The sequence below is a fragment of the Quercus robur genome, chromosome 8 (genome assembly GCF_932294415.1).
Source record: "Quercus robur chromosome 8, dhQueRobu3.1, whole genome shotgun sequence".
Classification (NCBI taxonomy): domain Eukaryota; kingdom Viridiplantae; phylum Streptophyta; class Magnoliopsida; order Fagales; family Fagaceae; genus Quercus; species Quercus robur.
The window spans coordinates 52,227,454-52,249,352 of NC_065541.1; the positions used below are offsets into that span (position 1 = coordinate 52,227,454).

General features: G+C 35.4%; 1 protein-coding gene across 1 annotated transcript; it reads left to right on the top strand.

Moving 5' to 3' along the window:
* Window positions 1–1,269: 1,269 nt before the first annotated feature.
* Window positions 1,270–17,305, top strand: LOC126696959 (K(+) efflux antiporter 2, chloroplastic-like). The gene is made up of 21 exons (XM_050393736.1): window positions 1,270–1,570; window positions 1,881–3,611; window positions 4,147–4,330; window positions 4,430–4,520; window positions 4,712–4,848; window positions 4,943–5,002; window positions 5,083–5,202; window positions 5,655–5,723; window positions 6,255–6,320; window positions 10,481–10,570; window positions 11,100–11,204; window positions 11,278–11,406; window positions 11,777–11,986; window positions 12,267–12,416; window positions 13,673–13,726; window positions 13,857–13,915; window positions 14,582–14,648; window positions 14,721–14,897; window positions 15,008–15,064; window positions 16,727–16,801; window positions 16,978–17,305. Exons 2-21 carry the CDS (start codon window positions 1,987–1,989, stop codon window positions 17,098–17,100), a joined length of 3,648 nt encoding a protein of 1,215 aa, XP_050249693.1. The 5' UTR covers window positions 1,270–1,570; window positions 1,881–1,986; the 3' UTR covers window positions 17,101–17,305.
* The last annotated feature ends 4,594 nt before the right edge of the window (window positions 17,306–21,899 follow it).

Here is a 21,899-nt window from a genome sequence, read left to right on the forward strand (position 1 = left end):
TGTTCTAGTTTTTGAGTGTACTATTATTTCATTTCCTACTCATAAGACATTTCGAAGTGTCATGAACCGATAGTGTAATGGATTGAATTTGAGAACTTTGAGTTTACGTTACGAGCCAATCAATGAGTTCACCACCCAAGTATCATATGGAGAACAAAAATATTAAATATGTATCTTTAATTTTTACATTGATCACGGATGAAATTTAACCATTTTTGTGCTACTTAGCCTTTTTATTTAATTGTAATTTTTTTAAATTTTAAATAAATATTCAAAATTTTAAAGTTTATATTCTTTAAGATTATATAATTATTTTTTTATACAAGAAAAAATCATTTAAAATGAGCTATACTTTTTTTGGGATATTTTCCTTTATCTTTCATATAGTTCACAATTCTCTCGCTTACGTTTAAAACCAACCAATTTCATTCTCTATGTTTAGGAAATGAGTAAATACTCTCAAACAATTACTTTTTTTTTTTAGTTAAATTATTACAAATACAATCTAAGAAAATAACAATACCATATTAAAAATTTTCTCTTTCTCAATAAAATTAGGTGCATTTGTTCATTTCTTAAAAAAAAAAATGGTTGATTTAAAAAAATAAGGAAGTAAATTGGAATTACCAAAATAAACAAAGGATTATGTTAACTGGCACCGCAAGGTGTCTGTTAACAGCAACTTTTGACTTTTTTTTATATAATTTTATGTCATATTTTTCAGTGTAAGGTCAATTTTATAGAAATAAAAAAATATTAAAATAAACAAAAAGATTAGTTTTATATTCTTTTTATTTATTTATTTAATTTTTTTATTAAATAAAACCCTCTTTTATACGACCTTAACAAGCACCTGTGCTGCCGCTGCCGCGACATTTGCCATGAACAAATAGCTCCACATAAGGATGACGTGTGCCCACTATCTGACTATCATAAGTAATGTTTCTTTTTTGTCAAAAAAAAAAAAGAAGTAACGTTTATTTGGAAAGATTTGGCCAAAAAAAGACAAGAGGTTCAGCTCACGCGCTATCAGAGAGATTGGTTTAGCCCCCTGTTCCGTGCCAGGACAAAATACACTGTCCGAGCTTATTTCGAATGCATTAGCCGACAAGCGAAGTCCGGCAGCACAGCTCATTGCACCATTCGACGGTGTTCTCCACGGGCACCCAGGTGCGCGTATAAATTTCATTTCTCGAAGAATATCCATCAGTATATATCTGCGTCACCTACTATTAAGTATTAATATCACGCATCCAAGCCCATTCTCGTAAATTCCTTCCACAATTAAAAAAAAACAACTAACCTACCAATAACCACATTTTCTCACCTAGCTCTCATTTTCTCGCACTTTCTCACCTTCCAAACAAACGGCGAGAAAGTAGTGCGTGAAAGCAAAAGCCACAGAGCCAAAAAAAATAATAAGAAAAAAAATTTGTAATCGTTAAGTACTAAAAAGCAAAGTCCAAGTATAAAAGGTCAAGTCGATTTGTTTTCAGCTCCGTCATTTTTTCTCAAACACTCCGCCACTGATTTTCTCAGCTCGATCCTTCGAAGTTGCTCTGTATGATCGGTTAGTCCAGCACATTCGTTTTCATATGTATCTTGCTATGTATTACATGCATGTATATGTATTTGTACGCATGAATGTGTAAATATATTGTTTAAATTGGATTCAATCACATTTTTAGTTTATGTGTTGTATGAATACATGTATTTATGTATGTACGAGTGTGTGTATGAGATATCACTGTACTATGCATGTATACGTGGTTTTTAGAGTTTAAGAAAATTCAGTTTTTATGTCTAAGTAGTGAGGATTGGCTGCGTTGTACTGATTATTCGTTTTTTTGTTTTTGTTAAATTTAATTTTGAATCACCAGGTTGTTTTGAGTAGAGGAAAAAGTGAGTGTGTGAATGGATTTTAGTGTGTAAAGTCAAAGATTGTGCACTGTAGAGTATTGGTCTCACTACTAAGGTTGAGAGAATATGGATATTGCCTGTGGTTTTAGGCAGCCAAGTGTGTTTCATGGCTGCGAGGGCACAAGTTGTAAGACTTTGGTTCGTTTTGATTTGCATTTGCAATTTAAGAGTAGAGGTTTCGGGTGTAACTTTCTGGGTGATTCGAGAATTGTTTTGAAACCGCATTTGAGTAAGAGGATGAAAAGGAGTATTGTTTCTAGTGGTTATAGCAATTCAAATACGGTTGCTTTAGGAGACTTTGATAGTCAATTGTGGAGGTCAAATCTGAGACGTTCTTTATTTTGTAATTTGGACAATGTTTTTAAAGGGTCAAGAACAGTTCGGTCGTGGTGTCAGGGTAATGATTCTTTAGCATATGTAAATGGGAATGGTCGAAACGTGGAGTTCATTGAAAGTAGTGATGAGAGCCCAAGGGTTGATGGTGGTGAGCTAAATGATTCTAGAGAAGAAGAGGGACGGGGAGAAGAAGTGGAGGTGCTTAGTCTGGATGAATTGAGGGAATTGTTGCAAAAGGCAATAAGAGAACTAGAAGCTGCACGACTTAATAGTACCGTGTTTGAGGAAAAGGCTCAGAAAATATCGGAAGCTGCAATAGCCTTGCAGGACGAAGCAGAAAGTGCTTGGAATGATGTTAATTCTACCCTTGATACTGTTCAAGAGATTGTGAATGAGGAGTGTATTGCCAAGGAAGCAGTTCAAAATGCAACAATGGCTCTTTCATTAGCTGAGGCAAGGCTTCAGGTGGCAGTAGAATCTTTGGATGCTACAAAAAGAGGGAATGATTCTTTGGAAGGTTCTAGAGAGAGTGATGAGGAAAATAATATTGATGAAGAGAAGAAAGCACTTTTAGTTGCTCAGGAAGAGATAAAGGAGTGTCAGGAGAATTTGGCAAATTGTGAGATTGGGTTGAGACGCCTGCAGAGTAAAAAGGAAGAGTTGCAGATGGAAGTGGACAGGTTGAATGAAGTTGCAGAGAAGGCGCAGCTGAATGCTTTGAAAGCGGAGGAGGATGTGGCAAACATAATGCTTTTGGCAGAGCAAGCTGTTGCCTTTGAACTTGAGGCCACACAACGTGTGAATGATGCAGAAATTGCATTACAGAGGGCAGATAAATCTCTGTCTGGTTCTTATCTTGATTCTCAAGAAATTATCCAAGGACAGGTCTTGAGTGATGAGGTTATTGTTGAGGAGGAGAATGTGGTCCAAGGAGTTTATGAAGTTTCTGTTGAAAGAGACAGTGATGTGCCACTTGATGGTGATTCTTTGGTTGTCAAGCCATTACCAGATAGCCCATCTAAACAGAGTTCAGAAGATTTGAGTCAATATGATGATCTGAGTGACCATGAGAATGGAAAGTTAAGTTTAGACTCTCCTAAAGAAGCTGAACTAGAAGCTGAAAAATCAAAGACTGTGGTTCAAATGAAAAAGCTTGATACACAGAAGGAGACTTCACACTCTAATGTTCCCAAGGCATCATTGAAGAAATCTTCTCGCTTCTTTTCTGCATCATTTTTCTCTTTTACTGTAGATGGGACTGAGTTCACACCAGCATCAGTTTTCCAGGGTTTCATGGAATCTGCAAGGAAGCAATGGCCAAAGCTAATTGTTAGTTTGTTGCTATTTGGTGCAGGGTATGTATGAGAATTGCAACTTCTTGTTTCACTTATTATTACTATTCTTTTGTTTTCTTTCCTGTAATACTGTTTTACTAAAGGATAATTCATATGTCATTGTTTTTGCATTCATGAATCATCTGATCTAATGGCATTGCATTTCTGTGTTTTAAGCAACTCTGAGAGAGTGAAGTTTATTTCTTTACGAATATTATGTGTTGGTGCTTAGGACAGACTATTTTTTATTCTAATAAAATTGATCTTGTTAATTTCATCATTTCTTCATATTTCTAGTTTTCCGATTTGTGCTTTCTGTTATATAATTCTTGGGTCATTTACTTGGACTATGCCCTCTTGGTGTTTTCTAATAAGGTTTTTACTTGTTAAAAGAATAAAAAAGGAAGAAGTCAATAGTTGAATGGCTTATACATATAGATTTTTTTCCTCAATTCTTCAGAAGGCCTACTTTTTGCCTTGGTTGTTTCATTAGGGTGTTATGTACAGTGTAAAAGGTGGTCTTCCATTGATCACAAGATGCTGAAATTTATCACAGGGTCACCTTTTATGCTAATCGAGCAGAGAGGAATGCTCAGCTGCTTCAGCCTTCAGATGTCATCACCACCAGTATTGAAGTTGGTATTGAAGAAGTTTCCTCAAGTGCAAAGCCTCTGGTTCAACAATTACAGAAACTACCAAAGAGAATTAAAAAACTAATTGCGACACTTCCTCATCAAGAGGCATGCAATCATATTTCCCTTCATTACTTTTGCCTTTTGTTCTTAAGTCCTGCACATCTAGCACTTTGTGATCTGACCATCAATTCAATTATTTCTTAGGTGAATGAGGAGGAAGCTTCCCTCTTCGACATGTTGTGGTTATTGCTTGCTAGTGTTATATTTGTGCCGATATTTCAGAAAATTCCTGGAGGTATTTGAATTCCTACATACATTTCACTAGCCTTGGAATTTTTATTAACATTATTGAATTTAAGCATTTGAATGCATTTAGTGCAAGATTCCATATATCAATGAACATAACTTTTAATCTTTTTTAGTATTTAGTACCAAAATTTTATATATTGTTACATTGTGGTGTTTCTTACCTGCTGCAACGTATAGGAAGTCCTGTTCTTGGGTACTTGGCTGCTGGCATCTTGATTGGGCCCTATGGTCTCTCGATTATTCGTCATGTGCATGGGACAAAGGCAATTGCTGAATTTGGAGTTGTTTTCTTATTGTTCAATATTGGCCTTGAGGTGGGGTTTATTTTTATAAGTCTTGCTGTTGCCTTCGCATTTTATGTGTCCTCATGAAAAGAATTAAACTGAAGCTTTGAACTCGATGTTTTAGCTCTCTGTTGAAAGGTTAAGTTCCATGAAGAAATATGTTTTTGGATTAGGCTCTGCTCAGGTGATTGGGAATATAATCTTTTTTTGGTTATTATTTGTGCCTGGTGACACCTTAGATTCTTAATATGCTTACAAATGCAGGTTTTGGTGACAGCAGTGGTGATTGGCTTGGTTGTTCATTTTGTTTGTGGGCAGCCTGGCCCTGCTGCAATTGTTGTTGGGAATGGCCTGGCATTATCATCCACAGCTGTTGTCCTTCAGGTAAGAGGTAACTATAGGTTGAAATCTTGCTTCCATTTCCAAGACATTCCAGTTTCCTCGTACTAGGATTTTCCCCCCTCCTTTTTTTATTATTTTATTTTAAGAAACAGATGTTATAATAAATTAATACCTATTGTGATGTAAGCCTTCTAAACCAAACATTTCACTAGAGTAATATGCTAAAATGTCTTATACCATTGAATAGACCGGTCATTATTTGAATTATCTTACATGTTTCCAATATCTGATGTCTTGCATAGTCTTTTAAAACCTCTTGTTTTACTTGATCCATTATTACATAACCATGTAGTTCATCACTGCCTCTGATGCCCCTTGTTGAACTTGTCAGTCACCGAATTCTGTTTCTAAATCGGTCAAACCTGCAGGAACATACTATTTGAAAATTTTATTTAATAGATAAGTGAATTAAATTTTGTTGAGTTCCTTTGCAGGTGTTGCAGGAGCGAGGTGAGAGCACATCACGACACGGACGCGCTACATTTTCTGTCTTGCTTTTCCAGGTTGCTCTACAGTTTTGACATTCTTTTTTCAAATGCATCTTGTCTGGAAGCAAATGCCATGTGCAAGATATTGCAGCTCTTTTATTTAGTCAATATGCCTGACGGAACCGCTTCTTACTTGTTGACATAAATAATGTCGCTTTTTCTACTATACTGGTGTGTGTATCTTCACAGTAAGCTTGGATAATAGTACCAAACTAAAACCTAAAGATGCATGATTCTGTAATTAGCTGTGAAAATTAACATATGTTCACCCTATGCGTTAATATCCTACTACATAAACTTAACAAGAATTTTGTTGTTTATTTAAGATGATTTTTATTTTATTGGTATAAAAGGTTCCTTAGACTGTATTTAGCTTCCATGTGGCCCTGATTTTTCAAAATAATGTGTAGACATAGGTTCCTTGTGTTTTCCTGAGCTACACTTTGCTCCTTGAATTATTTCATACATTTTGAGCTTAGAGGAAAAAAAAAAAAGAAGAATTTTTGACTCAAATGATTTGTTTTCCTTTTCTTTTGTTTCTTTCAGGATTTGGCTGTTGTGGTTTTGCTGATACTCATTCCTCTTATTTCACCTAATTCATCCAAAGGAGGGGTAAAATTTTCTTGTACTTTAATTTTTCCGTTTTATCATTTTGTCAAATATGGTGACGAATGTTTTGATTTTTTTTTCAACTATTGGTACTTTTATTATTGTGATTCAAATATGTTCTGATCAAACGTAGTTAAAACCATTATGATATAAATATATATATAGGTGTGTGTGTGTCTAAAGGCTAAATGTAGTTGATGAGCAATCAGATGAAAGCATAAGATTTTTTTTTTTTTTTTTTTTGATAAGTAAGAATGATATATATACGAAAGGCTAATCTATGCATGAAAAGCACATAGCAAACCCAAAAATTACAAAGATAAAAAAATAAAAAAATAAAAAAAAGAAAAAAAAAGAAAAAGAAAAAATGACGAGAAAACCAGGCAGCAGATTAATTACAAAAAAGTAGAGCGCTAAGAAAAGAAGGGAGAGAATCACTCGTCATGAGTTTCCAAGCCTGAGACCAATAAAAAAGAGTTCCACTAAAAGAAGCAAGCATCTGATTACCGGAACTATCCAAATCCTCAGAAGTTCGTCGATTCCGTTCCTTCCAAAGACACCATAGTAGGCACAACAGAACTAAATTTCATATCTGAGATGAATGCTTCCCCAACCAATTCCACCAACCAAAAAGCAAATCTGGAATCAATCTAGGTATGACCCACGACAATCCAAAAGTTATGAAAACAAAGCTCCACAACCAATAAGCCACATCTCACAATGAAGAAGTAAGTGTTCCACCGTCTCCCCATAGTGATGAAACATAATGCACCAGTCCACAAATCCAAGCCCCTCAATCTTAGATTATCACTTGTTAGGATCTTATTCCAAGCTATTGACCAAACGAAAAAGAAAACACGCCTAGGGACCTTAACTCTCCAAATACCTTTCCAAGGAAAGACAATTGAGGGAGAATCTCGCAACTTGTTATAATACGACTGGATGTCAAAATCCCCATTAGGTTTCAACTTCTATCTCATTTGGTCTCCAATGTCAATTGAAGGAATATTGGCTCCCAAGATACGAAGAAAATACAGCCCTTCCTCCATCTCCCAATCATTAAATTCTCGGATAAAACAAACATCTCAACTTCTTCTATCCTCCGCCCCTTGCCTTGACAAAGAAGCTTCTATAGAGGCCTCCCTGTTAATAGCAATACCATATAGCCTCGGGAAAGCCAATTGGAAAGGTTGATCCCCATACAACCCATCCTGCCAAAATCTCACTCTATTCCCCATCCCAACAAAAACTGAGTATTTTTGCTAAAATCCTCCCAACCCATACGAATACTTCTCCACAAACCACACCCATGTACTCCCCTACCTAACTTAGAAGTCCATCTCCCCACTCTTCCCCAAACTTTGAAGCTACCACGCTCCTCCATAGTCAATTCTCCTCTTTCCCAAACCGCCACAGCCATTTCCCCAATAAGGCCATAATGAAAGTAGTAAGTTTCCTTATACCTAAACCACTGTTGGATATAGGCACACAAACTTTATCCCACCCCACTAAATGATTCTTGCTATCACCCCATGGAAAATCTCTTTGCAACTTTTCAATTCTATTAGCCACATAAGTAGAAATGGTGAATAGCAATAGAAAATAGGTCAAAAGACTAGATGATAGAAAATAGGTAAGAAGACTAGATAACTCACTCTTGAGTAGCGTCAATCTACCCCCTTAGACAAATACAACTTCTTCCGCCCGGTCAACTTACGCGCAATTTTTTCCAATATAGGATTCCGAATTGAAGGAGATTTATGAGAAGCCCCTAACGGCATGCCAAGATAAGACATGGGCAAAGTTCCAACTTTGCAGCCCAAAATTTCAGCCAAGGCATGCACATCATCTACCTCCCTTATTGGAACCATTTCACTCTTCTGCACGTTGACCTTCAAACTTGTCATAGCCTGAAAACAAAGTAACAACAACTGAATATGAAGAATTTGCTTCGCATCTGCATCACAAAATAAAATAGTATCATCTGCAAACAATAGATGTGAAACACATTCCCCACCTTCTACCCTCAGCTTTAAAGCCATGGATTAAGTTAGCTCCCTCCACTCTTCTTAACATCCTACTGAAAACCTCCATCATAATCAAAAATAGCATAGGAGATAGTGGATCCCCTTGTCTTAAACCCCTTGAACTACCAAAAAAATCAGCTTGAGGCCTATTAATCAAAACAGAGAATTGAACCGTGGATATACAAGTGCAAAGCCACTTACACCACTTCACCCTAAAGCCCATTCTCTCCAACAAATCTAGAAGAGCCTCCCAATTTACATGATCGTAGGCTTTCTCAACATCAAATTTACATATAACCCCAGGAACCTGACTCTTCACTCGGCTATCAGCACATTCATTCGCAATAAGAATCGAATCAATGATTTGTCTTCCACCCACAAAGCTATTCTGAGTCTCAGAGATCAATTGATCTAAAACCATTCTCAAACGATTTGCCAAAACTTTAGCCAAGATCTTGTACACACTCCCCACTAAGCTAATAGATTGAAAATCTCTAATATTAGTGGCATAATTCTTTTTTGGAATTAAAGCAATGAGAGTAGCATTAAGAGATTTTTCAAACTTACAATGTTGAAAAAACTCTTCAAAGACCGCTAAGACGTTGTTCTCTACTACCCTCCAACAATGATAATAATAAGCCATAGTAAAACCATCCAGACCTGGAGCTTTGTCCCCTTCCAAGTCTTACAACCTGAAAAATATCCTCTCTCTCAAACTTCCTTTCAAGCCAAACCCTCTCCATATCCCCAAACTCCAAACCCTCTGCAAAAGGCCTCCACCCTTCGGACTCCTGATACAAATTTTTATAAAATAGTACTACCTAAGCAGTACCTTGGATTCCTTCTCAAAAGCCACCCCATCCACCTCCAAGATCCTCAAACGATTATACCTTCTATGGGAGTTTGCCATCTTGTGGAAGAACTTGGTGTTATTATCCCCTTAATACATAATATCCTAGATTTTTGTCTCAAGGAAATTTCTTCCAAAGAAAGAAGATGCTCCACCTTGGACCTCAAATCTACCCTATAACATTTCTCCCCATCAGTGAGACCAAGCTCCTCTTCCTTAGTATCTAAAATTTTCAACTCTTCCAGCAATTGTTTCTTTTGACGCTCTACATTACCAAACTCTCTACGATTCCACTGAATTATTTCCTCTTTCAATGCCTTTAATTTTTTGGCAAGCACAAAACTAGTTGTACCTACAAATGAATGTCGATTCCACCTGGATTGAACTCTATCCACAAACCTATCTGTCTTCAACCACATGTTTTCAAACCTGAAAGGTTTTTTTCCCCTCGCCATTCCCCCCGCCTCCAAAAGAAGTGGATTGTGATCTGAAATGGGATGAGGTAAAATCCTTTGAATAACATCCAGGTAGTGTTCCTCCCAATCATGAGTGATCAGAGCTCTATCAATCCTAGACATTGATGGTTTTGTACCACTAGACCAAGTATAGCTACCTCCTTTCAGTGGTAAGTCAATCAAATTAAGATCCTTAATAAATTTAGAGAATCTTTCCATAGCTGGAGTTAGATGTGTCCCACCCAAACGTTCACTTGGAAACCGTACAATATTAAAGTCCCCAAAACAACACCACGGTATACTCCAGTATTGCTGAATACCCACCAACTCATCCCACATGTGTCCCCTTTTATTGTTATCATTTGGGCCATAAACTCCTGAGCATTACCATATAAAACCATCCACATGGCGAGGTCAAGGTAATTTATTAGCGGCATCCAATATTTTCATCTATGTTTCCCTTTCCCTCTCCACGGAATTTTGTTGGCACTGCATCTACATTCATTATCAAGGGAAGTAGAGACTTATCGATGTTTTTTTTCAGTCATACATGTTTAGATGCCAGGAATTACATGCAGCCTCTGTTGTTGTTCCTTCTATAAGCATGTGGTGTTCATAGGTCAACCCTAAATTTCCAGGTCCATCCTTCTACATTCAGTTTGATGTTGATCATAGGATGCAGATTAATGTATGTGTTCTTTTAGAAGTATAAATCAGGACATCATGTACTTGCTTCTGTAGCTGTTGCTGTTATTATTGTTCTTGACATGGCTATGCATTCTTGTGCCACTTATTCTGTCAATCTGGGAAACATTATCTGTTGTTTTTCAGATTGGTTTCCAAGCCATTGCTGAAGCTCTTGGACTGGCTGCTGTTAAGGCAGTAGTTGCCATTGCTGCCATAATTGCTGGTGGACGCTTGGTAAGTTTAGATATCTCTGAGACGACATTGGCTGTTGGCACTACTTTTCAGTGGATACTTCTGACCATATTATGACTTAAATCTGCTACAGATGTATGAAATGCTAAAGTTCAGAATTAATTTTGTAGATTTGATATGGGGTTATTTGTTACCATTAAATATTATCTTAGGAGATCTTGATAAAGTTTCTTTTTAATTTGTTGAGCCATTTTTATTTTTATAAGTTTTATTGTGTTGATCCATTGGGAATTTGGGATTTGCAAGTGAAAAATGTACCTCTTTGGGTTATTGATGTATGAATTATGATTTGGATCAAAATCCTGTTGCTAAAACTTTTGCTCAGAACTGTTAAATAAAACAAGGATTACTTCTCCTTTTTGTGTCTATTCATAAGATGATGTCTGGGATGGTTGTCTTTCTGTTTAGCACTTTGATTACACTGGCTGCTAATTTTTATCTCTATGATATTTTCATATAATGAAAACAGCTTGTGTATCTCCTTCATTTTCCTTTTCTGTGGTTTTTGCAGTTGCTTCGACCTATCTATAAGCAAATTGCAGAAAATCAAAATGCAGAGATATTCTCTGCCAATACGCTCCTTGTTATTCTGGGGACTAGTCTCCTCACAGCCAGGGTATGACTCTGCATTTTATTAATTGTTTTATTGTATTCTCTTTAAGTAACAAACTTCCCTTATTGTAGCGCAGGCTGGGCTTTCCATGGCATTGGGAGCATTTTTGGCAGGTTTACTTCTTGCAGAAACTGAATTTTCCTTACAGGTTGAGTCAGATATTGCACCATATCGTGGCCTTTTATTGGGTCTTTTCTTTATGACGGTAGGTACTTTATGTTGGCATTCTTTTAAGATCTTTTTTTTTGTTTCCATAAGCCTTGTTTCTATTGATGATAAAGCTACTTGTTGATCATCTGTATTAGATAATAATTCCTAAGTGAAATTTGATGTAAAACTCTTTCTTTGCATTGCTTAATATCTTCCAGCCTGTTGGCCATCTGTCTGTAAAGCATCATTTGGTTATTTGTGGTACTTATACCTCATAATAATTATCATGCTTCAGCAGCTAGAAGGATGCTACTTGGATATTTGACTGGGACATTGTTTATGATTTGAGCCCATTGATATTGTTAGTTTATTGAGCAGCGATGCTTTGTTATGTGCACTTGATGAAATCAATTTGTGATTTTCAGGTTGGCATGTCTATCGATCCAAAACTTCTTGTTTCAAATTTTCCGGTCATTAGTGGGTCATTGGGACTCTTGATTGGTGGCAAGATGTTATTAGTTGCTTTAGTTGGTAGAATTTTCGGTATTTCAATCATATCTGCAATAAGAGTTGGTCTTCTTCTTGCTCCGGGTGGAGAATTTGCATTTGTGGCCTTTGGTGAAGCTGTTAATCAGGTTTTCCTTCTTATAAACTAGAAGTTTTATCTGCAAGACTTAGTGGTTTGCATTTGACAGTTTATCCTGCTTTACAACAATTTTCAACTGTGTCCTCTCCCCTCCCACCCTTTTTCTCTCCACAAAAAAGTAAAAAAAAAAAAGGCTAGCAGAGTAACTAGTTGAGATAAGGGAATATAGATTGTTTTCTTTTTCATGACTGTCAATAATGCAAGTTCTGTAAAAAAAATGATATCCTTGCTAGCAGAAGTTCTATTTCTCTAACTGGTATTTTCTGCAGGGAATAATGTCTCCTCAGTTATCATCATTACTGTTTCTGGTAGTGGGAATTTCGATGGCCCTCACACCTTGGCTAGCTGCTGGAGGCCAGTTAATTGCCTCTCGATTTGAGCAGCATGATGTTCGAAGTTTATTACCTGTTGAGAGTGAGGTAAATGTCTAATATGAGAACACACTACTATTGGTTGCAAATATTGTGCAGTTTCAGCTAAATTGGGTATTATCACTAACAGTACATAACTTCACATATTGTTTCAGTAGTTTACAATTAATGGATTCAGTGAATTGCAATTAATGGAGTCCAGTCATATGTTGACCATTATGATACATTTAAGTGATTTTCAGATACTTGAGAAGATGAAATTTAACTGATTCCATGTAATCTAATTATATTAAGTGCTAAGGGAGGGGCCAAAATAATGGATAGTTTACAGATTGACCATTTTGCTTAACTGCATTGCTATGGCATTGTCTTGATCTGCTCCTAAATGCTTTTGTTTTGAGGTTGTGGAATTCTTTTTTTTAATCCTCTTTACAGAAGCATATGCCCTTTTTGGAGTTTCAAATGTCCTTAGCTGTGGTAAATCACTAAAAGTACACTATGAAAGTACTCGATATGTAATCTAATTCAGGTCCACACATAGGGTAAAATTCCCTTCTTTGATTGTTGCCGGTACTAGTTCATTGAAGTAATGAACTGGAATTATTGTAAGTTTCAGAAATTCTCTAACTGAAGTGCTGGCCAGAAAACTTTTAATTGTACTTCTAAAGAGAAATGGTACTTATCATTTTTTTTTTTTGGGGGGGGGGGGGGGGGTGAAAGGCAGCAAAAGTATGTAGTCCATGAACTGTAGTCAGTTTGCTATATCTTCACTTGTGTCTGAATAATCTTATTGGGAGGTTGGTTGGATTGAGTTTCTTGATAGTAGGTAGGGTGATATATCCAACTTTAAGAAGGAAGTTTCCTTCTTTTTTTCCTTTGTTTTTTTTTTGCCCTTAATTTATGAGGTATGCTCGTGACAAGTCACTGGCCAGTCATGACTTCCATGCTTTCATAGGTCCAGCCACACAAATGGGCTCCAACAGTAATTCAATTTATGTGTGGGCTGGGGCTCTGTCCCATTCAAGATCTGGAAGTTTGATTGGCTCTCTATCATTTTCTATATTTTATTTTTGACGACCTAACATTTTGACATCTGACTACTTTTCTTAATCTTTGCATTTCAAATGGTAGTATGTTCTCCTGTTATGTTTTATGTAATTCACCCTTGATTCATTTGATTTTATTATTCTTTTTTTTACTTAAAATGGTGACTGTAGTAGCCATATTATTTGTCCATATTTTATCTGTTTGACATGGCAATTATATAGATATATTAAGTCATTAGCCTTGATTTTATTTTTCAGACAGACGATTTGCAAGATCACATAATCATTTGTGGATTTGGACGGGTTGGTCAGGTATAGTCATAATTTGCAGTTATTGTTTTAATAAACTTGTTTTAAATCATTGATGTGGCAAATCTACTATGTAGAAAAACATACGAGCTTTCATAACAGCACTATCTTTTTTTCTTCTTTTGGTTCACAGATCATTGCCCAGCTTCTTTCTGAGCGATTGATTCCATTTGTTGCTCTTGATGTAAGGAGGTAACCAATTGACTTTTAAATCTCTTAGGCATTATATTGGTCATTGCTCTTCCAGGACTAGTAATTATTATTATGTTATTGTGGTCTTGGGTTGCCAATGAGTTCTAGCTCAAATGGTTTCCCTCTGGCTCCACCCATGTAAGAGCAAGGTGGACTGGAAGGTGAGATTGTGAGTTCAAGACCTACTGGGTGTGTATGTTACCAATAAAAAGAAGTATTGGGAATTGGATCGCGTGGACTTGTGTCTTCTCTATTAGAAAAGGATACATTCATAATGTTGCTAAAGTATAATTCTGACTTAAATGTGTTGGTTTAATAGCATATATGTGCCAATTTATATGTCAGTCAATTATGTGTCTGCATGACTCAGCTTATCTGAGAACACTATATCTTCACATGTAGGGGAATTCAAAAATAATGTTTCGTGATATTTCCTTTAGCCTGAAATGTTATAACAAGTAGGTGCCAAATAAAATATTGCTGAAAGTAAATAACAAGGATTGACCATTTGAGGACTGCTAATTTTTTTTTTTTTTTTTTTTTCAAATTTCTCTTTTAACTATGCTCTTCTGTACCATCTTTAAAACCTTGACTGAATACAACTTTGAAAGGAAAGGCAAAAAAGTGAATGTGATTTTTCACTTATGTTCTCTATTTTGTCTATAGTGATAGGGTGGCTGTTGGACGTGCCCTGGATCTTCCTGTGTATTTTGGAGATGCTGGCAGTCGAGAGGTATGGCAAATTTTATCAGAAAGTGTCTTATGTGCATGTTCATTATCTGACTTGCTTTATATTGGTTACTAGGTCCTTCATAAGGTTGGTGCTGAGAGAGCATGTGCAGCTGCAATAACTCTAGATACCCCTGGTGCAAATTATAGAACTGTTTGGGCTCTGAGCAAGTATTTCCCCAATGTGAAGACCTTTGTCCGTGCTCATGATGTTGATCATGGCCTTAATTTGGAAAAGGCAGGGGCTACAGCTGTAAGTTGTCTTCTGCCCATGATCTATCAATTAGTTAAGCAGAACAAAGAGGAAAGGTTGTTCTAGATTTCATCTTTCCTACAGAGCTCATGCTTTCAAATAACTTACAGGTTGTCCCAGAGACCTTGGAACCAAGTCTACAGTTAGCAGCTGCTGTTCTTGCTCAGGTAAATTACTTGAATGTCTCTATAGTGCGTATAATTAGTTGCTGCAAAATAAGTACTGGTTTTTCATTGGTGCTTTGTCATGTTTTTTTTGTTGTTGAGTGATGGCATGCAATGTGCATCGAATTGGGGTGATGGCAATTGTATGCAGTTAATTGAGTTGCATATTTTATAATTGATGGAGAAGAGATATTATTCCCTTCTTGTCAGTTATGCAGAGATTGTCTCATGGAAAGGAGCTGTTACCCACAGTTCTCTTACTAATATTGACATTATGATAAATGAGCAAATTGATCAGGTTTTGAGTTTGATGGTCCAACAATAAGTATCAGTTTTGTATGATACATTGTAGGATAGCTCATGCCTATTAGTTCAAGATTGTGTGTGTTTAAGAGGGGGGCAATTGTTTTAGCAAAAGGGGAAAGGGAGAGAGAGAGAGAGAGAAGGGGGGGGGGGGGGGGTGTTGGTGTTGGTGCTAAGAGGGACTTAAGCTTACCGTAAGATGTATTGTTTATCCTGATACAATAGAGCTGACATTGGGGGAGGGGGGATTTGAACCCTGGTTCTTTTTATAAAGGAGAGCATACAATGCTATTGAGCTATAAGGCCCTTGGCAAAGGTCTAATTTGTCATTTGGTTGCCTCAATATATTTTTTGTGTCATTTGAACATCGCTCAAATAAGGCGAATAGAAAGCATATGCCTCCATGAATAAATTAGGAAATTCCTTTTAAAAACCTTTTCTCTTCTAAAAGCAAAAACCTCCACTTTAAATAACATTAATTACGATAGAAGTAGCTTAAAAGTAGAATGGGCTTCACAAATTTTTTAAGTTGGCTATCTTATTGAATATTGATATTCTTATTTGACGGTATAAGTAAATTATGGGGAAATCATCCCTCATTGATGCATATTTTAAGAGAGAGAGTATTCAAGATCCAAAGATAATGTCAAATAAACTATGGATACTAAAACCCTTGAAAGTTTCAAAGATTTGATCCTAAATAAATAGATATTACCTCCTTGTAACGTGATTCTAGATTGAGACCACATATTTTTAGCCATTAAGATTGTCAAAACAAAAACTTCATAAAAAGGTGGGAAAAAAAAAGGGGGGGGGGGGTTGGTTGGTTTTGTGTGATTGTTTTAATTGTGTATATAAAAAGATAGATTGCTAGAAAATTTAGTACAAAATTAATTATAGATAATTTAGTACCATAAATGAATGTACAGCTCAACTTTCTTAAGCTAACACTTAACAATTTATGGAAGAAAATATTTGTTTGAGTCACAGGAAGGTTATCTTCAAACAGATTTTACTATATATTAAATAATAACATATATTGAATCATGTTAAAAGACATGCTTTGTGTATATACCCACACGTGTGCACACACACACACACACACATAATATCACATCTCTTGAACCCCGCAAAAACTGGGAGTTTTGTGCACTAGGTACTGCCTGTTTTATACAATGCATGCACACTGCTCTGCCACTGAACAAAACTGTGGTTTGAAATATGAAAGAGAGGAAAAGGTCTCCTTTTAGCCCTACATAAAATGGTAAGATTTAAGACAACGATGTCGTGAAGATGAATGCTTAAATGTCTCTTTCTGGCTAGCTTGTTTCTTTTATCTTAGCTTTTCTTGTTTCCCTTCAGGCAAAACTACCCATGTCAGAAATTGCAGCGACGATCAATGAATTTAGGTCCCGGCATCTTTCAGAGCTGACTGAGGTAATATTTTTCCCCAAATATATATATACCATATTCAGTATGCCTTTGACTAGGAAATGCAAAACCATGTACTTTGTTTGTCTCATATAAGAGTGATTTCTGAAGGAATATAAGTAATTTTTAACTGAACGAAGGGATATATTTTATACTTATAATTTATGGTTTTGTTTGTGCAGCTATGTCAAACTACTGGAAGTTCTCTTGGTTATGGGTTTGCTCGGGTTGTGCCCAAGCCCAAAACTCAATCCTCAGATTCCTCAGATGAGAACCAGATCACAGAAGGGACGCTGGCAATATAGAGAAATATAAACCATGTAGGGAAAAAACCTAGAAAAAAGGAAAAAGAAAAAAAGAAACATGAAGAACTGTACAGCGGATTACATGTTTTTGTAAATTGTACAGATATATACTGAAACGAAAAACACAGACATACTCTCCATTAATCATTTTTATTTTATTTTTTTATTTTATTTTTAATTCTAGAATTCCCGATAAATTTTGATATACTGTTGTCATTGAAGTTTTTGTTTTAAACGGACATGGAACACCTTTCCTTCTTGTTACTGATATTCGTTTCTATATAATCATCCTGTTATTTTTAGTTACCACGAAGACGTAGGATTAGAAAAAGGGCTATAACTTGGAAACGCAGTGTCCAGTTCAGACTCAGAATTGAAGAAGAGTTATAGAGAAACAGAAAGATGAAAGGAGAGATATGTGATAGGCTATCTGTAAGTGCTGTTGAGGAGTTCAACCAATTCATCAGTAAATTCCCATCCAGATATAACAGAAGATGCACCTAAAACATCGTTCTATTCTTGTGGCAGGTACATGCGATGCATGAGGGTTTATTGTTTTTATTTTTATAAATGCAATATGCGATATCAATAAAAGAGGAGGAAATAGTTGCTAAATAAAATATATGCATGTGATCTTATTACCATGGAAATTAGCCAAAAAATAAAAAAAAATTTTAAAAACACAAAAACAAGAAAGTAACAATAAGAATTTGGAAACAAAAAATAAAAATGTGAGGGGTAACTACCAACAAAATGTAATGACAATGTGATGCAGTTAATATCATTGTGTATTTTTATTAGTCGTAAACCCACCCATATGAGGCGCGGGAAATGTATTGAAAAAAATAAAGGAACAAATCTCTAGGTTTGTTTTGTTTTGTTTTTTGTTTTTTCCTATTGAACATTGTTATATACAGTATATTTTTTGGTTTTTTTTTTTTTTTTTTTTTTAGAAACCAGACAGACTTTATTCAAACTGCAGTAAAATTACTGTCATACAAAACAAGAGGCATAACATCACTATGGATGTCCTCTAACCAGACCTGGGGTACAGAGGAGAGCTTAGCTAATTTGGCTAAACTGTCAGCTACCACGTTTCCCTTTCTACGAACATGGGAAAAGGAACAAGTGCTAAGTTGCAAAGACAGAGCCCGAGTGTCTTCAATGACATTACCAAACGAAGCAAGACAGGCAGAGTCAGCCTTCAGGTACTTAAGGACTGTCTCGGAATCCCCTTTTAGTTTGACATATTGTTTTAAGATGGAAATTGCTTTAATCATCATATCATTATATGTAATTGACCAGAAAACATTGTATAGTTTGCTTAAAAAAATATTTACATAAATACATAATATGCTTAAAGAAGGAGATGATATATATTAATAAATAAAAATAAAATACATATTCTCAAAAAGTATCTTCATAGGCACCACCAAGCACCAACCTCACTACAACATGCATTATAATATCCAAGGCTGCCTTTGCCACCACGTTCACTGGCAGTACCAAAACATGCATTGTTATAACTTAAAATGTATTGAAGACGGGTTTAAAAGCATATTATCAAATGGTAGACCCATCTCTCTCTGCTTCTACTTATACTATATGCTGACTAATCTCAAATGACAGAAATGCTAAATCCAGCGTTTGTAGTACGCATGCATCTGCTAAAAAATATAATGGGATATCGATGTCACATGAAATGATTGGCAGACCAAAGAATCAAATTTGATATGTTTATCTTTTCTTGTAACACCATCGGTGAAGGAAGTTGACTGCCAGAGAGAGAATGAGCACTTTCGCGAATAAATTCAGGCAGAAATTAGCCAAAATCATTTTTTTATATATATAAAAAAAAATAGTAGTAATGTGTAAATTTGTGAGGAGTTTAAAGCTTATGTACCATATAATGAAGATGTCAAAAAAAAGTATATTATACTATATAATTTTACTATAAATAATAATTTGATACCTTATAAACTTATTTATAAGCTTATATTATCCAATCTCAAGGATATATAAATATAGCTTGAACTTTATAAATATAAATATAGCTTGAACTTTATAAATATAAACATACAAGATTATATATACTTTATGAATGAACCTAAACAAACTTTGGTTGTCTCATATACTTGCAAGTTTGATCAAAATCATATTTTATGTTTGACTCTGAGTTTTCGACTTGTTTAATAAGTTAGCCTAAATTTAGGTTTGAGCTTAGCTTATTTATATCTATATGGTATCTAAAAACTTGAGCGTAGAATTTATTATTATGATGGTCCTATTGAATTATATTAGGCTGCGTTTGGTTCAATGTAAATCGAATTCCGAGTGTAAAATGAATGTAGGGGAAAGTGAATTCCCGTAAGGAAAATGAAATCCGGGTGATTGGTTTTGCAATGGAAAATAGTCCAAAAAACGATTTTCGGTGTTTGGTAACATTCTGAAAATGCTATTTTCCTACAAATGCTTCACATTTTCTCAGCCTCCAAACAAATTTTATAACAGAAAATTTCAAAATATAGCCTTAACACAACCAAAAATCAAAATAAAACCATTTATTCACAATATATACATAATATACTCGGTGAGAGGAGGAAGAAAGAGTGAAAGATAGATCGGGAGAGTGCGATCTCAGTACCAACGGAGGATGGCGGTGGCCAGATTAGGAAAGAGAGAGATTGATATTAACGGAGGACGACAGCAGCTAGATCGGGTGGGTGTGGGTTTGCTAAAATGGGGATTGGGTTATGTGGGTAGATGGGTAGCTTCAGTGGCGGAGCTAGGATTCTGGTTTAGGGGGGGCAAGATGAAATAAAGAGTTGAAGGCAAATAAATTTCAATTTTTTTAATTAGTATAATTAAAAAAATACTTAACTAATTTATCAAAAAATTTGATTAGCATAAAATATAATGTAAGTGATAAGTTGTTTCTTTTTTTTTTTCCCTCGTGCATAGCATTAGATTTATTTATTTATTTTTAATTTTTTTAAATTGATTGTATGGCATTTTTAAAAAAAAAAAAAAAATCATAAAAGTATTGATGTTTATTAATTCTATGCTATATTGTGTTTATCATAAAAGCATTATAGAAGAATTAAAGAAAGCAACATAAAAATTTTGGCATATTGGTTGGAGATGTTGTGATAATATACCATTTTTTTAATTCCAAGATTACATAGAGTACATATAAGAATTTTCCTCTTCATTACATTAGCCGAGTTTGAAATATTTTCAAAATAAAATTTCAGGTCAAAGCTATTATTACTAAAAATGATATTTGTAGGGGAATATAATGAGCTTCTTGGTAATCATCAGCCAAGAAAAGTACATTACAAGTGGAGCCAAAAGTGACAGCCCCATAGCACAATATTGCATGCAGAGTTGCAGAATATAAACTTAAGGCAAACAGAAACATCCACAAAGAAAATATAGGAAGATATATATATTAAGTGGGTATGAGTTTGGGTGAGGCCAGGGGGGGCAATTGCCCCCTCTCGACCCCCCCTAGCTCCGCCCCTGGGTAGCTTGGATGTGGATCGGAGCTCATGAAGGAGAGTAGCTTGGATGATGGTAGGGGTGGTGATGGTGGTGGTGGATTGGAGACATTTAGTGGTGGAGCATGGCGGTGAGGTAGAGTGGGTGCGATCTCGCCGGTGTTGGGGTGTGATGAGCCGGTGCTTGGATGTGCGATATCTCTCCTATATTTCCTAGGGTGTAATTCATTTGAAGGTAAAATAAGACCTGAAATGGTTTTACACCAGAGAGGCCTTATTTTACAGTCAACGCAGAAAATCAATTTCAGTTGACATAATTTTCAGTACGTACCAAACACGGAGCATGGTGTATAAGGATTTCTTGAAATTGTTTTCAATCAAAACAAACGCAGTAGTGTAGCATTTTGGTGCATTTTGGTTCGTTTTAGTGAAGCTTTGAGAGGAAAGATCGCCATTTCATATAGAAGGAAATCTATTAAGTGAGGAAGCAAATTTCAAATTTCAAATATAAATAACTTAATTTTGAAAACTTTAATATATTGTATTAACTATATATACTTTGTTAAAAAATAATTATATCACTTTAAGTAGGGCAAATGAATTAAACTTTTTTTTAAATTTTTTCGAAAAGGGGTAAATGAATTAACCTAAACAAACTTTATTTTTGAATTGAAACCTCTACCGTAAAAGGACAAGATTTGTTTGAATTACATATATATGTATATTTATATATATATATATATATATATATATTAAATATTAATACCTATCTCAATATTCAATAGTAGTCTTACAAAGTGAGTATATTGAAGGATTTTTTTTTTTTTCAAAATAACCCCCATTTTCAAACAATTTTGTTAGTTAGCATTGTTTTGAAACTATTTAGCAAACTAATATCTCGAGTCTGAAACAATCGAGTTCACTATAGCAAATCGAGTATCATAGACTTGATTTCTATTAAAATTCACAAGAAACTCAAGTAGTAAACACTTGATTTCCACAAAAGAGACCCAAGATACCTAAGTCTCCTGTCTCCTTCTTCCTCTTCTCCCTCTGAAAAAAAATCCACGACATCTGAAAAAAAAATCAACGACAATCACAATCGGCAAAACACCTCAATTAGTTCTTCCTCTTCAACATTTGAAAAGAAATCCACGACATTTGAAAAAAAAAAAATCCACGACAATCACAGTCAGTGAAGCACTGAAAAGAAGAGATCAAAACACTGAACTAGCGTTCCAGGCGGCAAACCCAAGCAACAAAACCCAAAACCCACAAACTTAGGCGGTGAACCCACAA